Source organism: Cajanus cajan, chromosome 6 (genome assembly GCF_000230855.2).
Source record: "Cajanus cajan strain Asha chromosome 6, NIPB_CcT2T_4, whole genome shotgun sequence".
NCBI lineage: Eukaryota > Viridiplantae > Streptophyta > Magnoliopsida > Fabales > Fabaceae > Cajanus > Cajanus cajan.
In genome coordinates, this window is record NC_138522.1 from 63289646 (window position 1) to 63308978 (window position 19333).

Genomic DNA, 19333 nt, shown 5'->3' on the forward strand with positions numbered 1-19333 from the left:
TTTGCAGGTATCACGTGGAAGAATCTTAGAGTGAGTTTAGTAAGTTGCTCTGATAACTCATAAATTACTTTGATTATGTTATAGATTAGTTAAATTAAAATAAACATGTTTAATATATGACTTTATATTAGTAATTTTAAGCTTATTTCATACATACATAAGTCATAAGATGGTGTTTAGCATTAATTAATCATAATTCTTAAAAATGATAAATATTAGTTATCATCATTTTTTAAATAGTTAAAATCTATTTGGTTAACTAAAATTTTTTCGAGAAATATTTACATAATTTTTTAAAGTTAAATATTTATGTATCAACAGAAATTTTCAGGGTATATAAGTATTTTTTTTCCTTCTAGAAATACAATTTTAATTATTGACTATTTAAAAAATACAAAATTATTAATAAAATTTATCATGTAATTTTAATAAATTTTAACTAAAAACAAAAGTGTGTTAGACATGGCTAGAGCGACACCAACGTTTCTCTTATTCCTATGTGGTGATTAAATCTAAAACAGGGAAGTAGTATACTAGTATATTCAATCTTGAAAATAAATTTTATTTTTACATTTTATTACTTCAGTAATTACGTGTACTTGCTAAATTTATTAATTAACCAGTACTGTATAGTAAAGAAAAATCAAATTTAAAGTAAAAATGGAAAGAGAAATCATTGGTGTTTAGTCTTTGTCTGCATTCATCATAATACTCCCTTACACTATATCATTAGAATCACTGACTTAGCAAATTCATGCATAGCCCAGTTGACTTTGCCTGTGACCATCCCCAGTGAAAGCTTTCGATAACCCTATAATTAAATTTATTGCCAAAAATAATAATGGCTGTCCAAAGATTTTTATTCATTCCACACCACTGAATCATAATGGTATTGTTTTTCTTTTCTTGTTTTCATTTTTTAATTTCTATATTTATATACTTATACAATTATTTTGTATATATATTAAGGATATTTTTCAGTGGAAATCAAAAGCTTTTCGAGACATAAAATTTTTCAAATTAATTTTCAGTTTGTTCGATAAAAATGTTTCTCACATATACAATTAAAAATTGAACCTAGAAAAATAGGTTAAGGAACCTACCATCTATAGTCTATATATTTTTATTGTGGGTTTTGGTTAAGGTAATATTTGAAAGTAGTAATAGAGAGCCATTTGACTAATGACTAGTAGCTACGTCCAATTTGGATGATAGATATGATGGGTCATAATTATGATGGATGATCGATAATTGAGGAAACTTAGAGAAATATTTGATTCCGTAGATGTAATTAATTAACCCAACCAATTAGCAACAGAGACAAATCTGAATGATTATGCCTCCCGATTCTGTTGAGAACAAAGTTAATTACTTCCGACAAATTGAACATCTGCCAGCAATGGAATTCAATAGGGCTTCCCTTTTTACTCAGATTTTCATTTTCCTACAACTGCTTTGTGTTTTTTGTTTTCTTTTTATCAAATTTGCAGTCTACCATACCAATTTTTTTTTTTCAAATTGAAGATTAATCATAGAAATCAATAATGATAATAACTATCGAATGTACATATTTTCATGTGGTAGAAGGACAAGAAATAGGTCAAACACAGAGGTACAAATGCTCAAACATTCGGAGTTAACTTTAAATTCCATCTTTTATACGAGTTTGATTATGTCAAACTATTAATAAATAGTATTCACCAAAAACTATTAATAAATAGTATATCAATAAAGTAGAAAAATGAGAAATAAAAAGTGAAAACATGGTTTGATTGAACGAAAATGTTTCAAGTGAGAAATAAAAAGATGTTCACAAACTGTTGTTATCGTCATCAATTAAAATATTATAATCAATTGAAATATATTTGTACAATAATGATTTATACTATAGTAAAAAAATTGAATATTTTTTTAATTTTTTTATTTCTCATTTATTTATTTTCTCACCTTCAACCACTCAAAGTCTAAAATGAAGTTTTATTATAATCTAGAATAAATTTACTATGATGATAAACATGTTATAGTTATCCAATAGAACATGTTCCTAGGTAATTGTGAAGGGTAAAACAGAAAGAAGCTGTAAATCGGTGCGAGGCATGATCATAAAGAGCAGCATGGTGACCAATGTGTGAAACAAAGGTTGGCATTCTAAAAGATTTAATTATAACGTAACAAAGTAGGGAGGTTGAAGGTGTCACAACTTTAGGGCAATAAGATCATTGTTGAAAAGGACATTAAGAGGGGTGGCAAGGTACGTTCACTAGGGTTTCAAAGAAAGGATTGAAAACTTGAGGGGAAAATAAGGAAGCATGTTCTCAATTTGGTATGATGCTGTTCGCCATCAATTGACACCACCATAAAGTGCACTCATGCCCTCAATTGGATTGTTCCCCATCAATCTTTCCCCTCTTTTTTTTTTTTATTTGCCCATGGGCTACTTAGTTACCTTTAAATATAAAGCTCAAATTAGCCTCTAATCCTTCATAGACTTCCCTTGGGCTTTTGCCCTTTGTCCACTGTCCAATCCTCATGTGCCATTTTTTTTTCATTTCATCTTTTGGTTTTACTATTTAAAAGTTTATAATACAACAATCTTATTTCGGTAGTCGTAGGACTAGTGTGTCTGGCAGTCGTATACGTATATTTTTTTAAGTGCATTATTGATATGAAGTAAGTAATCTCTGTTGAAAAATCTAGTTAATTATTTTTAATAAGATCTCCTTTTTTCAAATAAAAATTTGAATTCAAAATAATACTTAAGAAGACGAAATTAAATATTACTCCAAACTATTACTTGATTTACCCACTCAATAATTTTGTAAGTGTTGTTCAATATATTATATCAACTCTCTCACACACAAGTATGTATATTAAATTAAATATAGTGGAATTTTGTTAAAATGCATGGTATGGTTTGTGATATGATAGGAAGGGATGGTGGATTACGCTATGGTTGGCATGATTGCAGGAATGAACGGTGGAGATTCTCCCATAGAAAAAGCTAGATGGAACAGTGTGCCAACCTGACTCCAATATAGAAGAAGAGCCACACTCCTTTTCCACCATTGACATTCTCTCACTCAGCACTCAGCGATTGGCAACATCTGCAAACTCCTCTCTTTCTCTCTCTCTCTCCCTCTCACTCTTATTCTGCAAACAAAGGGTCAAATCTTGGTTCACAATTGCATTTCCAGAGAAACTGAACCTTCTTCACCCAACCACAAAAGTCTCTCACATGTCGTCGGATATAAGCTAGACTAGACTATTAATCACCCTTTTCTTCCCTCATTCAACTCAACCTTCTTTACTCTTTTCCGTTGGAAACTAGCAAGGTTGGTTATATGTATTGTTCAATGACTAGTTGCGAGACTCGCTCGTTTTGCTGTGTTGAGTCGAGTGTAGCGTTAAGTGGGGAGGTGGGTTTGTGCGTGTTTAGACGATAGTGAGGGAAAGCTTGAAGCTTTGGTTGGTGGGGTGGTGGGAATTGGTGGGGTGAGTGATGGGTGCGGATCTTCTGATACTGCCAACAGTTGGACCGCCATTAAAACGGCGAGCGGGGTTGCGGAGGAAGCAGGCTGGAAGAGGGTCCTACAGAGGGAGCTAGTGTATGGTATTGGAGGGGTTTTCTTTTTTGGAGGATTCATTTCACCACCCTTATTCTCGAGGCTCTGAAAGTTTCTGACTTGTTAGGGGGGGGGGGGGGGGGGACAGAGAACATGGGTACTCACTTGCACCAAGTGCTCAGAAGCCTATGTTTCAATACTCACTGGAACTACGCCATTTTTTGGAAGCTCAAACATCGTGCTCGAATGTATGATGCTACTACTATTGTTGTTGTTGTAGTTGTTCCTTTATTTTTGTGCCTTGTGTGTGTGTTTTTTCAACCTACCTTAGATGTTGGCAATTCAGAATGTTAAAATTAGGAAAGTTGTGGTTTTGCATGTTTGAATCGTTGGGTCTGAAATTTGACTTGGCCGTTTTTCTTGGCGGGTTATTTTAATTGGTTGTGTTCATTTTCCAGTTTTTGCCTAATAATGTTATAGTTTTTATAATGGATTTTATCAAGTTTTAGTATGAAGATTTTCGTTGATATTCAACCCCGTGCTTTGTCCTTCCAAGTTTGGTTAGAATTTAGAGTTTTTTTTAGTAAGGAGAGCATGTGTTGTGTGTCTAGTCTCTTGAGTCCATCATATTGCACTGTTTTTTGGTTTTTCGCTCTTTGATGTTGTCTATTTTTTGGTTCAAGTAATCCTTCTGTTATTCAAAATGCTTTATGTTGCTCTTGTCGTAGTGCATTTTGAATGGGATAAGCATAGCATTTGTTGTTATTGTTGATGTTTTGTATTAAGTGTAGTTGGCAGTAAGCTCTTCACTGTTTAGTGATATAATTTTGCACGCAATTTTGGTGATTTATTTTTTGGATACAGATGCACTTTGCACCAATTGTTGAATTCCATATTGCCATCCCTTAAATTTTCTGCATGTGGTACTTGCTTGCAGGATCTTGACATGGGAGGACGCATACTATAACAATCCTGATGATTATGACTCTTCAGAAAATAAGCACTGCCAGAAGACCTTGGAACAGATTGGTTGTGGGAAATTTTCACACAGCGCACTAGGGTTAGCGGTGGCTAAGATGTCATATCATGCATATTCTTTAGGAGAAGGGTATGACTAATTAAATATAAAATTGGTACCGTTTACAATTTTTTATTTTCTTTCTGCGTTGTTCTTGTTCTAAGATTCTTTCTTCACAGTATTGTTGGACAGGTAGCTGTTACTGGAAAACATAGGTGGATCTGTGCAGATAATCAAATTACAGGTTCTGGCTTGTCTTTTGAGGTGAGGATTCTTGTTATTTAATATCATCATTAAGGATCTTTCAACCTTGGAAGTCTCGTGTCAATATCTAACCAGTCCTCCAATCATTCTTATTCCTTTCCCACACTTTGGTTTGATTTTCAGTTTGCTGATGGGTGGCAGTCTCAGTTTTCTGCTGGAATCAGGGTAAGCTAACTGCTTTATTATTTTTTCCCAGCTTCACAACATTTGTGGCTAACTAAAATCTGGAAGAGTGGACATTCTATTTGCACCCAGAAATTATAATTGCCAACTTGCCATTCATTACTAATTCTAAGTATAATGGACAATTTAATTTTGACCGTGTATATGGGAAACGGTGGTTATTATGATAGTTGGCTCAATATGACAAATTATTGTTGAGCCACTCCAGGACTCCATGTCATTATTCTTATTTATTAAATGCAACTGAACTATGTTGCATTGCATTCTGTTCTAGTGTACTTCATGTTAGAAAAATAGTGATTATCTTTTAGAAAATAATTTCCTAGTCTGCATTACTGTACTTTGGTTGCATTAAAGATTTTCATTAATAAAGCTTTTACTTTTCCTTTTAGACCGTTGCTGTTGTTGCTGTAGTCCCACTTGGTGTTGTTCAGCTCGGATCTCTAAATAAAGTAAGATTTTTATTTTTAACCTTTATCTGCATTGCTTCTGCATCATACTGGTGATAATGTGGTTGACGATGTTGTTCAAGAAGGCATCTATCTTCTCTTTACGGTGTTGTGTTAAACAGACTTTCTATGCAGGATTTCAAAATTTATGTGCACTTTTTTTTTTGGAAGTATCATAACTAGTTAGATAGCATGACTTACTTGTATTTCATTCGTTATTTTCCATCTAATTATGGCAATTACTGGTTGTTGTTTGAGATATTGGTTAAATAAATCCATAATCATGTGTAATTTAGTGAAAATCGTATAGAGGAATGGATGAGAAGTTATTAACAACTTATCCCAAATTTTTTCAATAGATAGGTTATACATGATATTGTTATGTCTACATGTATACTAAATTATAATTTACTAAACTGCCTATCAAAACTAGATTATCTAGCATGAAAAATCAGATTATAAGACTTTTTTTTAATTCTAATTTAGTGGATAATAACATCGCATATGGTTACCCTGACCTAAGTTACTGTTAAGAAACAGTTATGTACTTAAATGCTGCCTTAAAAGTGTGCACACTACATTGGAAAAACCATGCCTGGGGGAGGGGATTGTTGGACCTAAACATTAGAGAGTTTAGATACCACTGAACCTTTGCTTTTGGTGTATTTTTGTCTTGCTTTCTCTCTGAAATGGTTTCCTAAATTCACAGGAAGTTGATTAATTAGTCTGGAGAAGTATCAAATTAGTTTTGATTAGAAGAGATGTGTGCCCAAATGCTTCTCCTTCTGACATGCTTTTATGAACTTAAAATGCAAGTTTTTAGTAAGAAAATTATATCAGTCTTGTTTTTTAGTTTCCAGTCCAGAATTGTGGATTATAGAATATTTACTGGATAAGAATTTATATGGAAATTCATTTATTCTGGAAAAAAATATTTAATAGCCTTCTACTCTTTTGACATCTCTGGTAGCAGGTGATTGAAGATATGGAGTTTGTAAATCATATCAGAAATCTTTTTTTGTCTACTCAAAATTACTCAATAGGTCAATGTCCTAATCAAATACAGGCTAGTTTGAAGAGTTCTTCATCTTCGGTAAGCTTTTGTCTTCACTTCTCTTTATTCATGTGTCTGTATGCTGCATGAATGCCTGTTGAGCATTATAATGAGGTTTATATTTCTTGCTTTTTTTTTCCCAGCTGGATACCTTGAAGGAAAACATGTCTTCAGATATTGTGCCTACTTGCTTTTACAATACACAGAAATCCATGAAGAGTGAAACAGCAGATGTTTTAATGCCCCTTCAATGTTCTGGGAGGAACTATGCACCTCATTCTGGTTGTGAGAAAATGTCTGATAATGTGGCCAAGCAAGAGGGGCCTGGATTTTGCAGTGATGAAAGTTCCATTTTGCTTCAGTCGATATCCAATATGATGAACGTGGAACATCAGGAATTTGAAGAGATGAAACCTCTACATGGGAGGAAGTGTGAAGGAGGAAGTAGTGGCTGTGAAGATATGAAGTTGGAATCAGAAAAAAATATCTCTTCTCTTTTAAACGAATTTGTTACAGATAATGCTAGCTTCAATGATTTAATATATCCATCTGAAAAAGTCAGAGTTGATTCTGCATGTCTTCCTTCAGTTTTTCATGATACAGTTGTTTCTGAAAGTGATAAGTTGCATTGTGTGGATATTAACCAAAAAGGGAAGTTGAATTTCGTCCAACCTTCAGATGCAAACACCCAACAACTTACTGAAAAGTCAAAATTCCATACCGAGCCTTGTTACAAGGATAACTCATACTTTCAAACTGAACCTTGTTACAAGGATACGTCACACATGTTGAAGTTCCCTGCAGGCTGTGAGCTACATGAAGCACTTGGACCAGCTTTTTTGAAAGGGAATAAAAGTTTTGATTGGTCGACACATGTTAATCAAGATGTGAAAACAGTTGAAATGTCAGATGAGATTGCCACTAGCCAATTGACTTCTGAATCTCTTGCAGAGCATCTTTTGGAAGCAATGGTGGCCAACATTTGCCATAGTAATAACAATGTTAATAGTGAATTATCATTTTGTACATCTACATCAATGCAATCAGCAATGGACTCTGGAAAAAATCACGAAGCTTCTATTTACAATGTGCATGCTATTAATTCAGAAGGCTATTCAATAGATCAGCTCTCTCTTGTCAGAGAAGACAAACACCGTTCGTTGAGTTCATCATCAGGGATATGTGGTGCGATGTCCTCAAAAGGCGTTTCATCTACATTTCCTAGTTCAAATAGTGGACAGCTTGAAAGGTCTTCTGAACCATCTAAGAACAGCAAGAAGAGGGCCAGGCCTGGAGAAAGTTGTAGGCCTCGGCCAAGGGACAGGCAACTGATCCAAGATCGTATTAAGGAGTTGAGAGAGCTGGTGCCAAATGGAGCAAAGGTATCTAGCTGAATCTATTTCCTAATGGTTTTTGGGTTGAGTGATGCTTGTAGAGCTGGTTCATGTGGCTAAATTTTTTTTTATTTTTTTATTTCAACAGTGCAGTATTGATTCATTACTGGAGCGCGCAATAAAGCACATGCTCTTTCTCCAAAGCATAACTAAACATGCTGACAAGTTAACTGACTTTTCTGATACAAAGTCAAAGGTAAAGGCTTAAGGCGATTTTAGAAATCTGTCCTCTCCTCTGGTCCATGGTCTATATAGAATTTATACTGTATTTCTGGTCAATTAAATTGGTTATTGAACTTCAAGATATGCATACATGAGTCATGATTATGGTTTACTACTAATTAACTGGTTTCTCACTCTGGTTTAAAGCAATGACATGTTTTCCCTTGACATGTTCCTTTAGGGGGAACTGTTCAATTGAACCATAAGATTTTATTTAAGTGTTGTTTAGGATAGCAGATTTTTTAGTGCCAATGAACAATTCAGAATTTGATTTAGTCCCAACTATTTCTGCATGTGGACTTATCTTCATTGTTTAACACTACTGCAATTTTGCAGTTGCATCACATGGAACCAGAAATTCTTGGATCCTCTAGTTATGAGCAGGGCTCAAGCTGGGCAATGGAGGTAGGGGGTCATCTGAAAGTTCATTCAATATTAGTGGAGAATCTTAGCAAGAATGGCCAGATGCTTGTTGAGGTACGTTTGACATGAAAATCACAACTTGATTTATTCTATATCAGTGATTGATCACAAATTATAATAAGGTTTAAATATCCTTTTAGTCCATGTAGACTGTGTAGTTTCATGTACTTTACTTTTAACTCCTGTGGTTAAAAATGCTTCATTTTAGTTTCTAATTCCTATACATTATACATACCATTTTTGCTTGCTTTCATTCTCTATCATCTGTTATTATAGGGATTAAAAAGTAAAATTTATAAAGTTATAGGGACTAGAAGGAAATAAGAATGCCAAGTATAATGACTAAATTAGAATATTTTTAATTATAAGGAAGAAAACTTAAAAAGATGAAGTTCATGAAATTATAGGGACCAAAAAGTATTTAAACCTCGTAATAAATAATAAAATATCCTCCTAAGAAGACATTGGATGTTAGTGGGTGGTTGAAGTTCTATGAGATATTGTTTTGTTGCCGATCCCGTAATCAGCTATTGAGTATGTTTTCTATTCTAATTGTCTTCTGCTGTAGATGCTCTGTGAGGAGTGCAGCCATTTTCTTGAAATAGCAGAAGCCATCAGAAGTTTAGGCCTTACCATTTTGAAGGGTGCAACAAAAGCTCATGGTGAGAAGATATGGATATGCTTTGTCGTCGAGGTAATTTCAGAACTCAAAACTTAGCTTTATTTTTCATGCAATTAACCCTATCTACACAACCGTTTTCTTTTCCACTAGACTGAAGATCTGACATAAAATTGCTGGAAACTTGGTCTATAATTCAATTAAATACATTGCAAAAAATATTGCATACCAATTATTGTAGATTAATTCACAGTTGAAAACATCAAATCAAGTACATGGAGAAACAATGAGAATTCATTAGTAAGCTTTAAAATTAGGTCTGATATTCTATTGTGATAAATTAAGTTACCTTAATCTATTAGCGCATTAAACACTTAATTCAATTAGTCGACTAGCTCAGTCTTAGACCTAATCTTATTGGATTGGATAAACTGCATACCTTTCTAATTGAGTTTATTAAGAGGCTGTTTAGATACAAATTAGAAACGTTTTTGAAGACTTTTCTACTAGAAATAAAGAGTATTTTTCAGTAAAAAAAAATCGCAAAAGTGCTTCTAAATTTGTATTCAAACAAACTCTAAGTGGAGTTTTGTCTTCCATTTTTAAATATATGATCTTTATTCTTATTTTCTATTTCATTCTTCTCTACTAGCAAAACCTGAGTTTATAGAAACGAGTCCTATGACCACAGAAAATTGTAATTTCATTTCTCCATTTTATCCACTACGTTCAATTACATGGAATGACCCTTGCAATTGAAGCCACCTATTTCATAACATTAGTTATGGAAAAAAAATACGTTAATTGAAGCAGTTGTAATATCATAATTCATGGCTTTAGACTTCAGTTGTACAACTTGATAAGCTTGTTAACAAGTTCATGTTTCAGGTACCAATGTGTATAGATGTGTACCTTAAAGGACAAAAGCAACTTCTAAGAACAAAATATATAAACTCTATTAATTGTTTTTTGGTTAAAACTCTATTGATTGTTGATGATGAATAAACTGTTTGTGACAGGGTCAAAACAACAGAAATGTACACAGATTGGATATCTTGTGGCCACTTGTTCAAATACTGCAGTCCAAGAGCACCGTGTATTCTCAATAATTGCTTGTTTCTTGCAAACTTAGTGGCCACTCATTGGCAAGTGTAACTCATTCTTGATCTCTCAAATGAAATGAAGCCCTCCTTTATAGTGTTTTAAGACTTAGGTTGTGGTTGTGGTTGTGGTTTGTTTTTTTTTTTTTTTTTGATGATTGAAATGTGTGATTGTCATTGTTTATGTTTGACATTGAAAATAGCACAACACGTTGAACATACATTAGTGTCACTCTTTTCAGTCACATGAAACCCGACGTTAGAGGGTGGCCTTAGTCCTTAGCCACTATAGCCATGGATGATGGATCCTTCGCCATAATGTAGTTGTAATGAATATAGTGGAAAAGGTGGTTTTGTTTAATTAATGGAATAAAGCAATTTAACATATTAATTGGTTCATCAAATAGGCAATGACATAAAATTGACAGGTGGTTTACATTCAGGTATAAAAAATGAATTATTTTAATATTTATTAAATTTGAAACGTTACACTCTTGTTTTTACATATTTTCTTAATAAAGAGAGGAAAATTTAATGTGTAACAAATGATGTGATAAAAGAAAATAGTCAAAATATAATATGCAAAAGGAGTATGTGTATTACATATGTTTTCTTGAAAATGCATATTAGGCATACATGTCAACCTCCGTCCCGTCTGTCAAAAAGGCATTAATCATCAACAATCCTTTTAACAAAAGTAGGCCTAGTGTACTTGTCTCACAAAACAAAAAGGAAAAACATTTGTTTAATCCAGGGATAGCAAAAAAGAAAAAAAAAACCCATATCACTTAATAATAGATAATTAAATGGATACCTATAGGAGGAGATAATAAAGTATTTGTATATGTGAGTACTCGTATTTTAAAAATATTACAAGTATTTTTAATTATATATAATATATATGTTACAAAAATTATTTTTAATATAAAATTATTTATATTCTGTTTTATTTTAATTTTTTATATTTTAATTTAAAATTTTACATTTTATCATATATTTATAAATATACGTGGATTTTCATAAATATGTATAAAAAGATTCATGAATATATGTACGAAACTAAATAAGTAATGAAAAATTCACATATCGTATCGTTTCCTTAAAACATTGGTGCAATTTTAATACTATTTCATCAAGCACAAAATTATAAAAGAGTAAAACTAAAATCTAATGAAAAATATATAATAATTATAGGAACTTTTAAAGTTTATATTTTTAATCAAACTTAGTACTAACACACACAAATAGCTCAATCAAGTATCAACAATTGCTATCTTATTTATATAAAAGTTCACGGTTTACTAGTATATTATAGTTTTCTAGTAGTATATATATGTATGTAAGTAAAGTGTGAACTAGTTTTAATGATTTAATTTTATAAGAATTGTCTATATAATGGATTGCTTACATTGAGAAACATTTTCAATTTTATTTTCTGTTTTATTTTAATTATAAAATATATTTTTCTTGTATTTCCTATTATTTAAATTTTTTTATAAAAAAAATGGTTAAATAAATTATTATTTCAATTAATATTTCTCCATCAATTATTCACTTATTTTATAATCTATGTACATTTTCCTTAAAGAACTTAAAAAATGTGGAAGCAAAGAGTATTTCTTTACTTACATTAATCTTAAAATAATAAATATATGGAAAAACAAATAAAACATGAAATTTACTAAATTTTATAAATTTCAATAAATTGTTATTAATAAAAAATATACACTTAAAAAAATGCGATAAAAAGTGTTAGCCATTCTATTTTTTTTTCTTTTTTGACCGTTAGCTAGCATTTCTAGTTAAAAACTTGAGTATTAGGAATTGAAAATTTTACTTTAAAGCATAAAGTGAGAAGTTATAGGAACAAAAATAATAATAATAATAATAATTAAGTTTATAGGTAAGTATGATAAATTGCGTAAAATTTAAATTGTAGGCCATTACTTTATACGTGCCAGCACATGGCAGCTTCAGCTTTCACGTAAGTATTGTCAAATGGCAACTTAAAATATTAATATTTTTTATTTTGTTTTTGTTTGAATAAACTGTATAAGTTATATAAGTAAATAAACTCACCTTAAGCACAACTCCGTTGTCGTCCAGCGGTTAGGATATCTGGCTTTCACCCAGGAGACCCGGGTTCGATTCCCGGCAACGGAATTATTTCTTTTTGTAAATAATTGTACAACCAATGTTAAAATAGTATTATTAAAATAGTATTCTTGTTGGCTACTGAGAAAAATGCAACCTCGACATCCTTAAATGCTCAATCAAGTCTATTTTAATAAATAATTTAGTGTTATCTCAAATTTGAAAGTTATAGGACTAAAATATGATAAAAGATCAAAACAATTTTTTACATCAGGATAAAGAATAAAAATATATTTTAGTCACATATAAATTATAATAAATATTAATCCTACATAACTTAATATATTATAATTTTATCTCGGCAACTATGAAATATTTTATTTTCTTTCTCTTGTTAAATACTTGATAAACTTAAAAAACACTCGAGTATATAATGACAGAAAATAATTGTTATTAAAAAAAACTATATAAATTAAGCTAAAGAAATCAGTCGACATAGTTATTTAATAAACTCAATTTAAGCTTTTCAATTAGCTTGTTTAAATAAATAAATAAATAAAATAAGACTGATCACTATTTTCTTTTTACAAGACAAACTTTGTGCTTAAACAAATGTCATGGACACTTCCCAGGTGATGGTAGCAATGAGGTGGTGAAGGAGAATGGATGAAGAGGAAAATTATCATTTCCTAGTTTACCTCATTTTGATCAAAATCATTCACTTATTTCCTCCTAAATCTATTTACATTAATGGTTCAGATCACTTGCATCAATGCATCAAATTTGTGTTTGGAGGATAGTGAACATATAAACGGAAACAATCAAAGCAAGAGTTATGTCGGGAGTCAAGCTATAAAAGCAAGGTGTTGTAATTTATCGTTTTTGGAAGAAAACACTCAACCCACTAGACCATAAGAAGAAAATTGATTATTACTACCTTGGAAGCCATCATTAATATTCCCTCACAAAATGTTCCATCATTAATACAGAATCCAAGTAAAAATCAGTGCTAAGCCGAGAAATAGGTGATTACTATATTTAGTTTCCTATACAGAATCCAAGTGAGAATAGATCCTCTTGTTAAATAGATACAATTCAACGACTCTAAATAAAACTCAATAAGTTAATACCCTGTCAAAATATTTAGTTCCATGGTGAGGGTCTTTTTTATGTTTATCTCTTGGCATATAACCATATCAGGTTAAAACTAAGATGAGCATACATTTCCATTATCAAACCAAGTAGAGAACCGTAGACATTAAAATCAGGGAGCTTAAATCAATGTGCCAACGTGGAGAAATTTAGCTTAGTTCAATAGCGACTGCAAGTGCCAGACTTTACCTTTGGATCAAATTCGCTAGACAAAACAAAATTGGCACCAAGTCTGAATGAACAGGCTCCGATCATTTCCCCCCTCTTTGTATACAAGTTTAGTAATCGAAACATAGTTCCTAACGTCAAGCATACGAAAAAATAACATACATATAAAAATAACTATAAATTAAATATAATCCATTGCATTTGTTCGGAACCAGAGAGACATCTAAGCCAAATCCTGGAGAATTGGAAAATGGGTATGACGAGCAACCAAGAACAATCCGAGAACTCCTTTCAACTAATAGGTTTTGGTTTTGGGAGCCTTCTTCTTGTGTTGCCTTCTAGGAATGGAGTTTTTCATCCCAATAAAAAACAACAAAGCCCCGAAGAGGGCCATATTCTGCGAGGAGTAAAATATTTGATAAATTGCAAAACTACACGAAGAAACGTTACAGCTCAAGTTTGAGCATTCCAACATGAAAAAATATTATTTTTTTTTAAAGAAAACACTGCTCATACCTGAGTAAATTTGATGAAAAGCTGAATAAATTCTTTGTCCTCGCTGTCATAATTGTAGAAATCATACAGTATCGGAGTAGCAATCATTTGATGCAAAAGCTACAAAGAGAAAAGAACCAAGGCTTGAAAAATTAAGAACTTGAAAAGCCAATTTCAATTTCACAGAAATAAGTCAAGCTACAAACCAAAAGGAAAGCTCCAAAAGAGCTGCCGAGTATGAATAGAATCCCTCCAATGCCCTTGAGAGCAATAGCCCCAGCAACTAAAAATTTCATCTGTTAATGACATAAATCACATGAATACATGTGCTAGATACAAAATAACTAATGATAAAAGGAGTACTTGATTGGATGCAGGAACATGTTGATACAAGGATGCACCATATGCATGACAGCTATAATAATGCAAGAAAGTTCAATTATTTTCCACTAAAATGTTTCATAACTTCCCGCCTCATGCCTGCACACCCATTTCATTTTTTCAGAATGTTATACAATTTTTTTTTAACTATTTTTCTGCTTACATTTATGATTCATGTCCAACACAACCACAATCCTGTTGCCTGCTGAGAACCCAAAACTGGGTAAATGCGGCAAGCAGTCAAGCAACAATAGGTCTCAAGTTAAAAATGAAAAAGACCTAGATAAGTTAATAATACTTTGTCCAAGATACATGACAGTCTTATTTAAACGTGCAGTTACAAAAACAAAAGCATTATTAAATATTTAAATATATATCATGGTATATGTTTCATCAATCATTGATTACACATTAATTAGACCTCAGTTAATGACAGAAAAATGCATGAATTCACAAGCTGTTTCCAACTCCATGTCACACTCGTGATACATTTAACCACTTGTTTCATCTTTTGTTCCTACCCAAGAACTTGTTTATCTGTTTGCTGTGTTTTAATCATGCTTTCCTTAAATAGTTGATAATAAAAGAGACTGAGAGACTAACATCAATATCTGGAAGTTGGAAGCCAACTTTAGAATGTACTTGATGTGTAAAGGCATCAAACTTCGGTCTGAGTGCTTTTGCTGCGGGTCCCCCATCAACTCCATAGGCACTAAATCTGTACAAGTATAGAAAGGGGGGAGGAAAAATAAAGAAAAGCCATAAAAGTTAAAAGAAAAATAAGTAACAATTGAGTTGCTATGTACTTCCAGAATCAAGATGTCAAATGGAAAGAATTTTTAGCTTCTAATGTCTGATTAAATGTAAACAATGAACACCATCAAGCAATACTGTCAACTTATCCAAAATATAGCAGATGAGCCTATAAATCAGGTCCTTATTGAATGCAATTAATCAAATTTAATTACGATTGAAACATGTGAAAGCATAGAAAAGAAAGGTGCACATTATTCCACATCAATCAGAAGGTCACAGTCCATTAGCAATGACAATCAGAAACTTAATTAGTTCATGTGTAACAGAAATCATCGGTTTGTCTCCCTCAATGTATATAATGTACATGCCTTAGGGTCTGTTTATGTGAACTTCTTTCAAAAGTACTTATTACAGGACAGAAAAATAAGATGTAAAAATGAAATAAACTTCTCCAAAAACTAAAATTAGCTTATGCATTAGTTAATTTGTAGAAGTTCTCTCATTAGCTTCTCCAAAATTTGACTTTTAATTTATGCATAAGTTAGTCTTAACTTATAGATAAACTTATTTCAATTTTTCTTCTTATTTTCTTTTTAAAAGTGCTTCTGGAAAAATTTAAATCCCAAAACAAAGACATTCAATTGCTCTCTGTTGAAACCATAACTCGATACAAGAAAAATCTCAACACCGTGCCCCAACACTGTGGAAACAGGTTAGGGTCAAGCAAGGGTTACCTAATGAAGACCAAATGTTTATATACGAATATACCCTCATTTTTAACTCAAGGACTTATATGTAAGAATTATTAAGATCCTCATAAGGGTCAACTTATTGTTATTAACACCTACACGCTACAAACTGGGGATAAAAAATTCCGGGGTTATTTTATTTATTTATTTATTTTACGAAAATTGACATTTTATTGATACTCATCTGCCATTAATCACCCAAGATTAACAATTTTTTCCGGAATAATTCCCCAGTTTCAAAATAACACACTGTAATTATAACCGCTAAAAAAACAGATACTCTCTAGTCTCTATAATATCACAACCCACACGTTACTTAACAACCAGCAACAATTACCTGGTGGCCGGTGCCCACCCTACTTAATTGCTAACGGTGGTAACAACAGATAGTAAAACTCACGAACTAGAGAAAAGTTAGATTGACAAGACCCGAAACCGTTAACGTTCACTTCGAATGCATTAAAACGATTCCATAACCTCAGCAACAATGATCAAAGCTAGCAGCTACACTAACACTACAGTGCAAACCAATCACGCAACAAGATCTAACTACCATGCCAACGAAGAAGAAAAAAAAAAAAAAAACCTAATAAAAGAAAATGTTCCGTTGCATGCAGTTGAATTGAAGCATGTGAAACACAGATCTGGTGAATCGTTTTGACGAGAGAAGGGGTTGAAGCCCTTGAACGTAACAGATCCAAGCAGAGAGAGTGAGAAAGTAGCAGAACAAATAAGGAAGAGTGAGGAAATAGAACTAACTCTTGGTAAGCGGAGAGGATGAAGAGCGAAGCGAAGAGGACTCTGCCGAGAAAAGAAGAGAAGGCCATTGAGAGATGAAATCTAGGGTCAGACCCACCCAACCCAAAGTTGAAAAACACATACTTCAACAACGCCTAATATACTCTTTTTCCTTTCCTTTCCTTTCGCCGCCTATGGGCTCAATTAATCACACACCGGCCCACTTTAATGTATTATTTGTTTGGTAAGACCATTTATTGCTCAACTGGACTATCAATTCTAGGCTCTTCGCGGATCATTAATGCCATCATCAATGTCTGCGTAATTATAGCTTCGTATTTTAATTTTTTTCATTTTGTTGAACAAAGCTTTCATTACAAGTCCAAAAACAGGGCCCAAGCCCAAACACTACATCAGAAGCCCAAGACCCCACCAATCAGAAATTCACAAATAAAGCAACAACTATACTAGTAATTTCATACTCACTTATAAAAGAAGATAAATCTATTAGGGTCAATACAGTAGAGGGTTTTTTTTTCCCCTAGATAATTTACATGTGTTTAATTATTATTATTATTATTATTGTACATAAAAATATATTTTAAAGTAAGATATTAACTGTTTCCTAAAAAAGAAAAGGAGTAAGATATTAACCGGAAACGAAACTACTTATCTACTAATGGTTATTTAAGAAGTAAACAAACCTTTTCCGTATTTGGGCAATTCTACAATATTTATTCTTATATTATAACTTACTAGTATTTTAGCCCCAAATATTTATTATATAACTAAAATTTATAATAAATTATAAATATTATATTTGAATTTATAAATTATATTTAAAATTTATATAAATAAATAATTTATTTATATAAATTATACTTTAGATTTAAGGTAAATAAATTATATTACAGCACAAAATTATTTTTAATTATTAGAAACTTCTTATGAGCAATTTATGCGAATAATGTAACCATATCATTTATTAATTATTTATTAATTATATATAATGACATAAATATAAATATTCTTACTAAAGGAGAAAAATATGCAAAAATCATAATAATAATAAAGGTAAATATTTTTTTATTACCTAAACAACCTTTTACCCCAACTTTTCATCCATAATTATACCAATTATAAATATTAGTGGATACTACAAATTTTTTTTTGTTGGCTCATTCACTTTTTAAAAGACTCCAAATAAAGGAAAGAACAAATTACTTGCTTTTTTCTATCGCTCAATCTTTCATGCTTTTCAAAATAGTAAAAATATCATTATTAATTATAAAAATATATTTGCTTAAGTATATCTATTTTTATTGACTATATTTTTTTTTATTGGAGATAAAAAAAATCATTTTGAAATAAAAAATTTTCCTTTACAGTATTAAACACAACAAAAGAAAACGAAATATTTAAGACTTAAATTCAATATATTAGCTAAATCAAAATAACTCTTTACTAATTGATTTACACACGCAATTGTTTATATATATATATATATATATATATATATATATATATTAAATTGAATTATTATTATAAAGATAGATCTTTTGGATCTTATAATATTAAATTCGCAATTTTACATCAAATATTATAATTTTGTAATTTTAATTTCTTAATTTTTTTTTAAAGTTTACATTTTTATCTCTTTACTACACATTTATTTGTAAATCATTAAAATTGTAACATTTGTGATGACCTAACATTAAATAACTAACAATATAATTAATATTTAATTATAGTCAGACTAAATTATATTTTTATTTTTTATTTTTATTTTAATTTACCTTTTTAATGTGGTAAAAATGATGAGAAAAAGTGAAACTTAACACAAATGTTATTAAATTTTAATTTTCATATCATTTATTTAATTTAAGATCATGATTAATATAATAACTTTGTTTTTTAATGATCAACAAATGAACTATTTAATAAGAAGATTAAAATTATAAGTCTTATAAAATTGAGAGACTAAAATTATAAATTTAAAAGTTAAAAAATAAAAATTATGAATTTGATATTATTAAAAAAATTAAAAATTAAATTTAACCTATATATTATATCATTTCATTTCCATCTTTTATCACATTTATATATTATTATTTTTATATTCTTCTTTCCATCTGCCCTCACTAAAGAATAGAGTATATGTTTTCCACTTTTGTAAATAACAGATAATAATTCATGTTTGGATAATTTATTAACAAACACTTATAAAAATAATATAAGAAAAATAAAATAAAGTAAATTTTTCAATGAATTAAAATTAGCTTATACTAAATAAAAATTTAAACGAGGGAATTTTTATAAAATAACTCGTGAAAAATTAATTTTAATTTAAAAATGAGTTTTTTTTTTTTTTTTTTTTACTTTTTCCTTCCTTACAAATATCAAATATATATAGTTTTTTTTTTTCCTAACTCTTCCTGCCCTAGACCCTAGGTACTGAAAATGTGGAGGTTGGAAAAGGCATTCTGGGTCAGATGGATGGCCTAAACCAAA

General features: G+C 30.9%; 2 protein-coding genes and 1 non-coding gene across 4 annotated transcripts; 2 read left to right on the forward strand and 1 right to left on the reverse strand.

Moving 5' to 3' along the window:
• The first annotated feature begins 2989 nt into the window (after window positions 1–2989).
• On the forward strand, window positions 2990–10680 carry LOC109796613 (transcription factor bHLH155). 2 transcript variants are annotated; one of them, XM_020356314.3, is made up of 11 exons: window positions 2990–3811; window positions 4501–4671; window positions 4761–4845; window positions 4969–5010; window positions 5421–5480; window positions 6448–6570; window positions 6675–7913; window positions 8014–8121; window positions 8484–8624; window positions 9139–9264; window positions 10209–10680. In XM_020356314.3, exons 1-11 carry the CDS (start codon window positions 3717–3719, stop codon window positions 10296–10298), a joined length of 2280 nt encoding a protein of 759 aa, XP_020211903.1. In that variant the 5' UTR covers window positions 2990–3716; the 3' UTR covers window positions 10299–10680. The 2 variants fall into 2 exon arrangements, with proteins under 2 accessions (XP_020211903.1, XP_020211904.1); XM_020356315.3 differs by having other exon boundaries at window positions 2992–3811; window positions 6451–6570.
• Window positions 10681–12380: 1700 nt separating this feature from the next.
• Window positions 12381–12452, forward strand: TRNAE-UUC (transfer RNA glutamic acid (anticodon UUC)). The gene has a single exon. It is a non-coding gene; the product is annotated as a tRNA-Glu (tRNA).
• A 1316-nt stretch (window positions 12453–13768) lies between these two features.
• On the reverse strand, window positions 13769–17002 carry LOC109798164 (uncharacterized). Its single transcript, XM_020358411.3, has 5 exons — window positions 16844–17002; window positions 15183–15297; window positions 14405–14494; window positions 14220–14318; window positions 13769–14100 (listed from the first exon to the last, which is right to left on the reverse strand). Exons 1-5 carry the CDS (start codon window positions 16909–16911, stop codon window positions 13999–14001), a joined length of 474 nt encoding a protein of 157 aa, XP_020214000.1. The 5' UTR covers window positions 16912–17002; the 3' UTR covers window positions 13769–13998.
• Window positions 17003–19333: the final 2331 nt, after the last annotated feature.

What these genes read in the sequence shown, in the direction of transcription:
- LOC109796613 (XM_020356314.3), top strand. Translation starts at nt 3,717, where the DNA reads ATGGGTACTCACTTGCACCAAGTGCTCAGAAGCCTATGTTTCAATACT. An exon ending in TGAAGAGTTCTTCATCTTCG is followed by an intron (nt 6,571 to 6,674) that starts GTAAGCTTTTGT and finishes TTTTTTTCCCAG; the next exon opens with CTGGATACCTTGAAGGAAAA. An exon ending in ATGGCCAGATGCTTGTTGAG is followed by an intron (nt 8,625 to 9,138) that starts GTACGTTTGACA and finishes CTTCTGCTGTAG; the next exon opens with ATGCTCTGTGAGGAGTGCAG.
- LOC109798164 (XM_020358411.3), bottom strand. Translation starts at nt 16,911, where the DNA reads ATGGCCTTCTCTTCTTTTCTCGGCAGAGTCCTCTTCGCTTCGCTCTTC. An exon ending in CTTTTGGAGCTTTCCTTTTG is followed by an intron (nt 14,319 to 14,404) that starts GTTTGTAGCTTG and finishes TTCTCTTTGTAG; the next exon opens with CTTTTGCATCAAATGATTGC. An exon ending in TTTTCATCAAATTTACTCAG is followed by an intron (nt 14,101 to 14,219) that starts GTATGAGCAGTG and finishes TACTCCTCGCAG; the next exon opens with AATATGGCCCTCTTCGGGGC.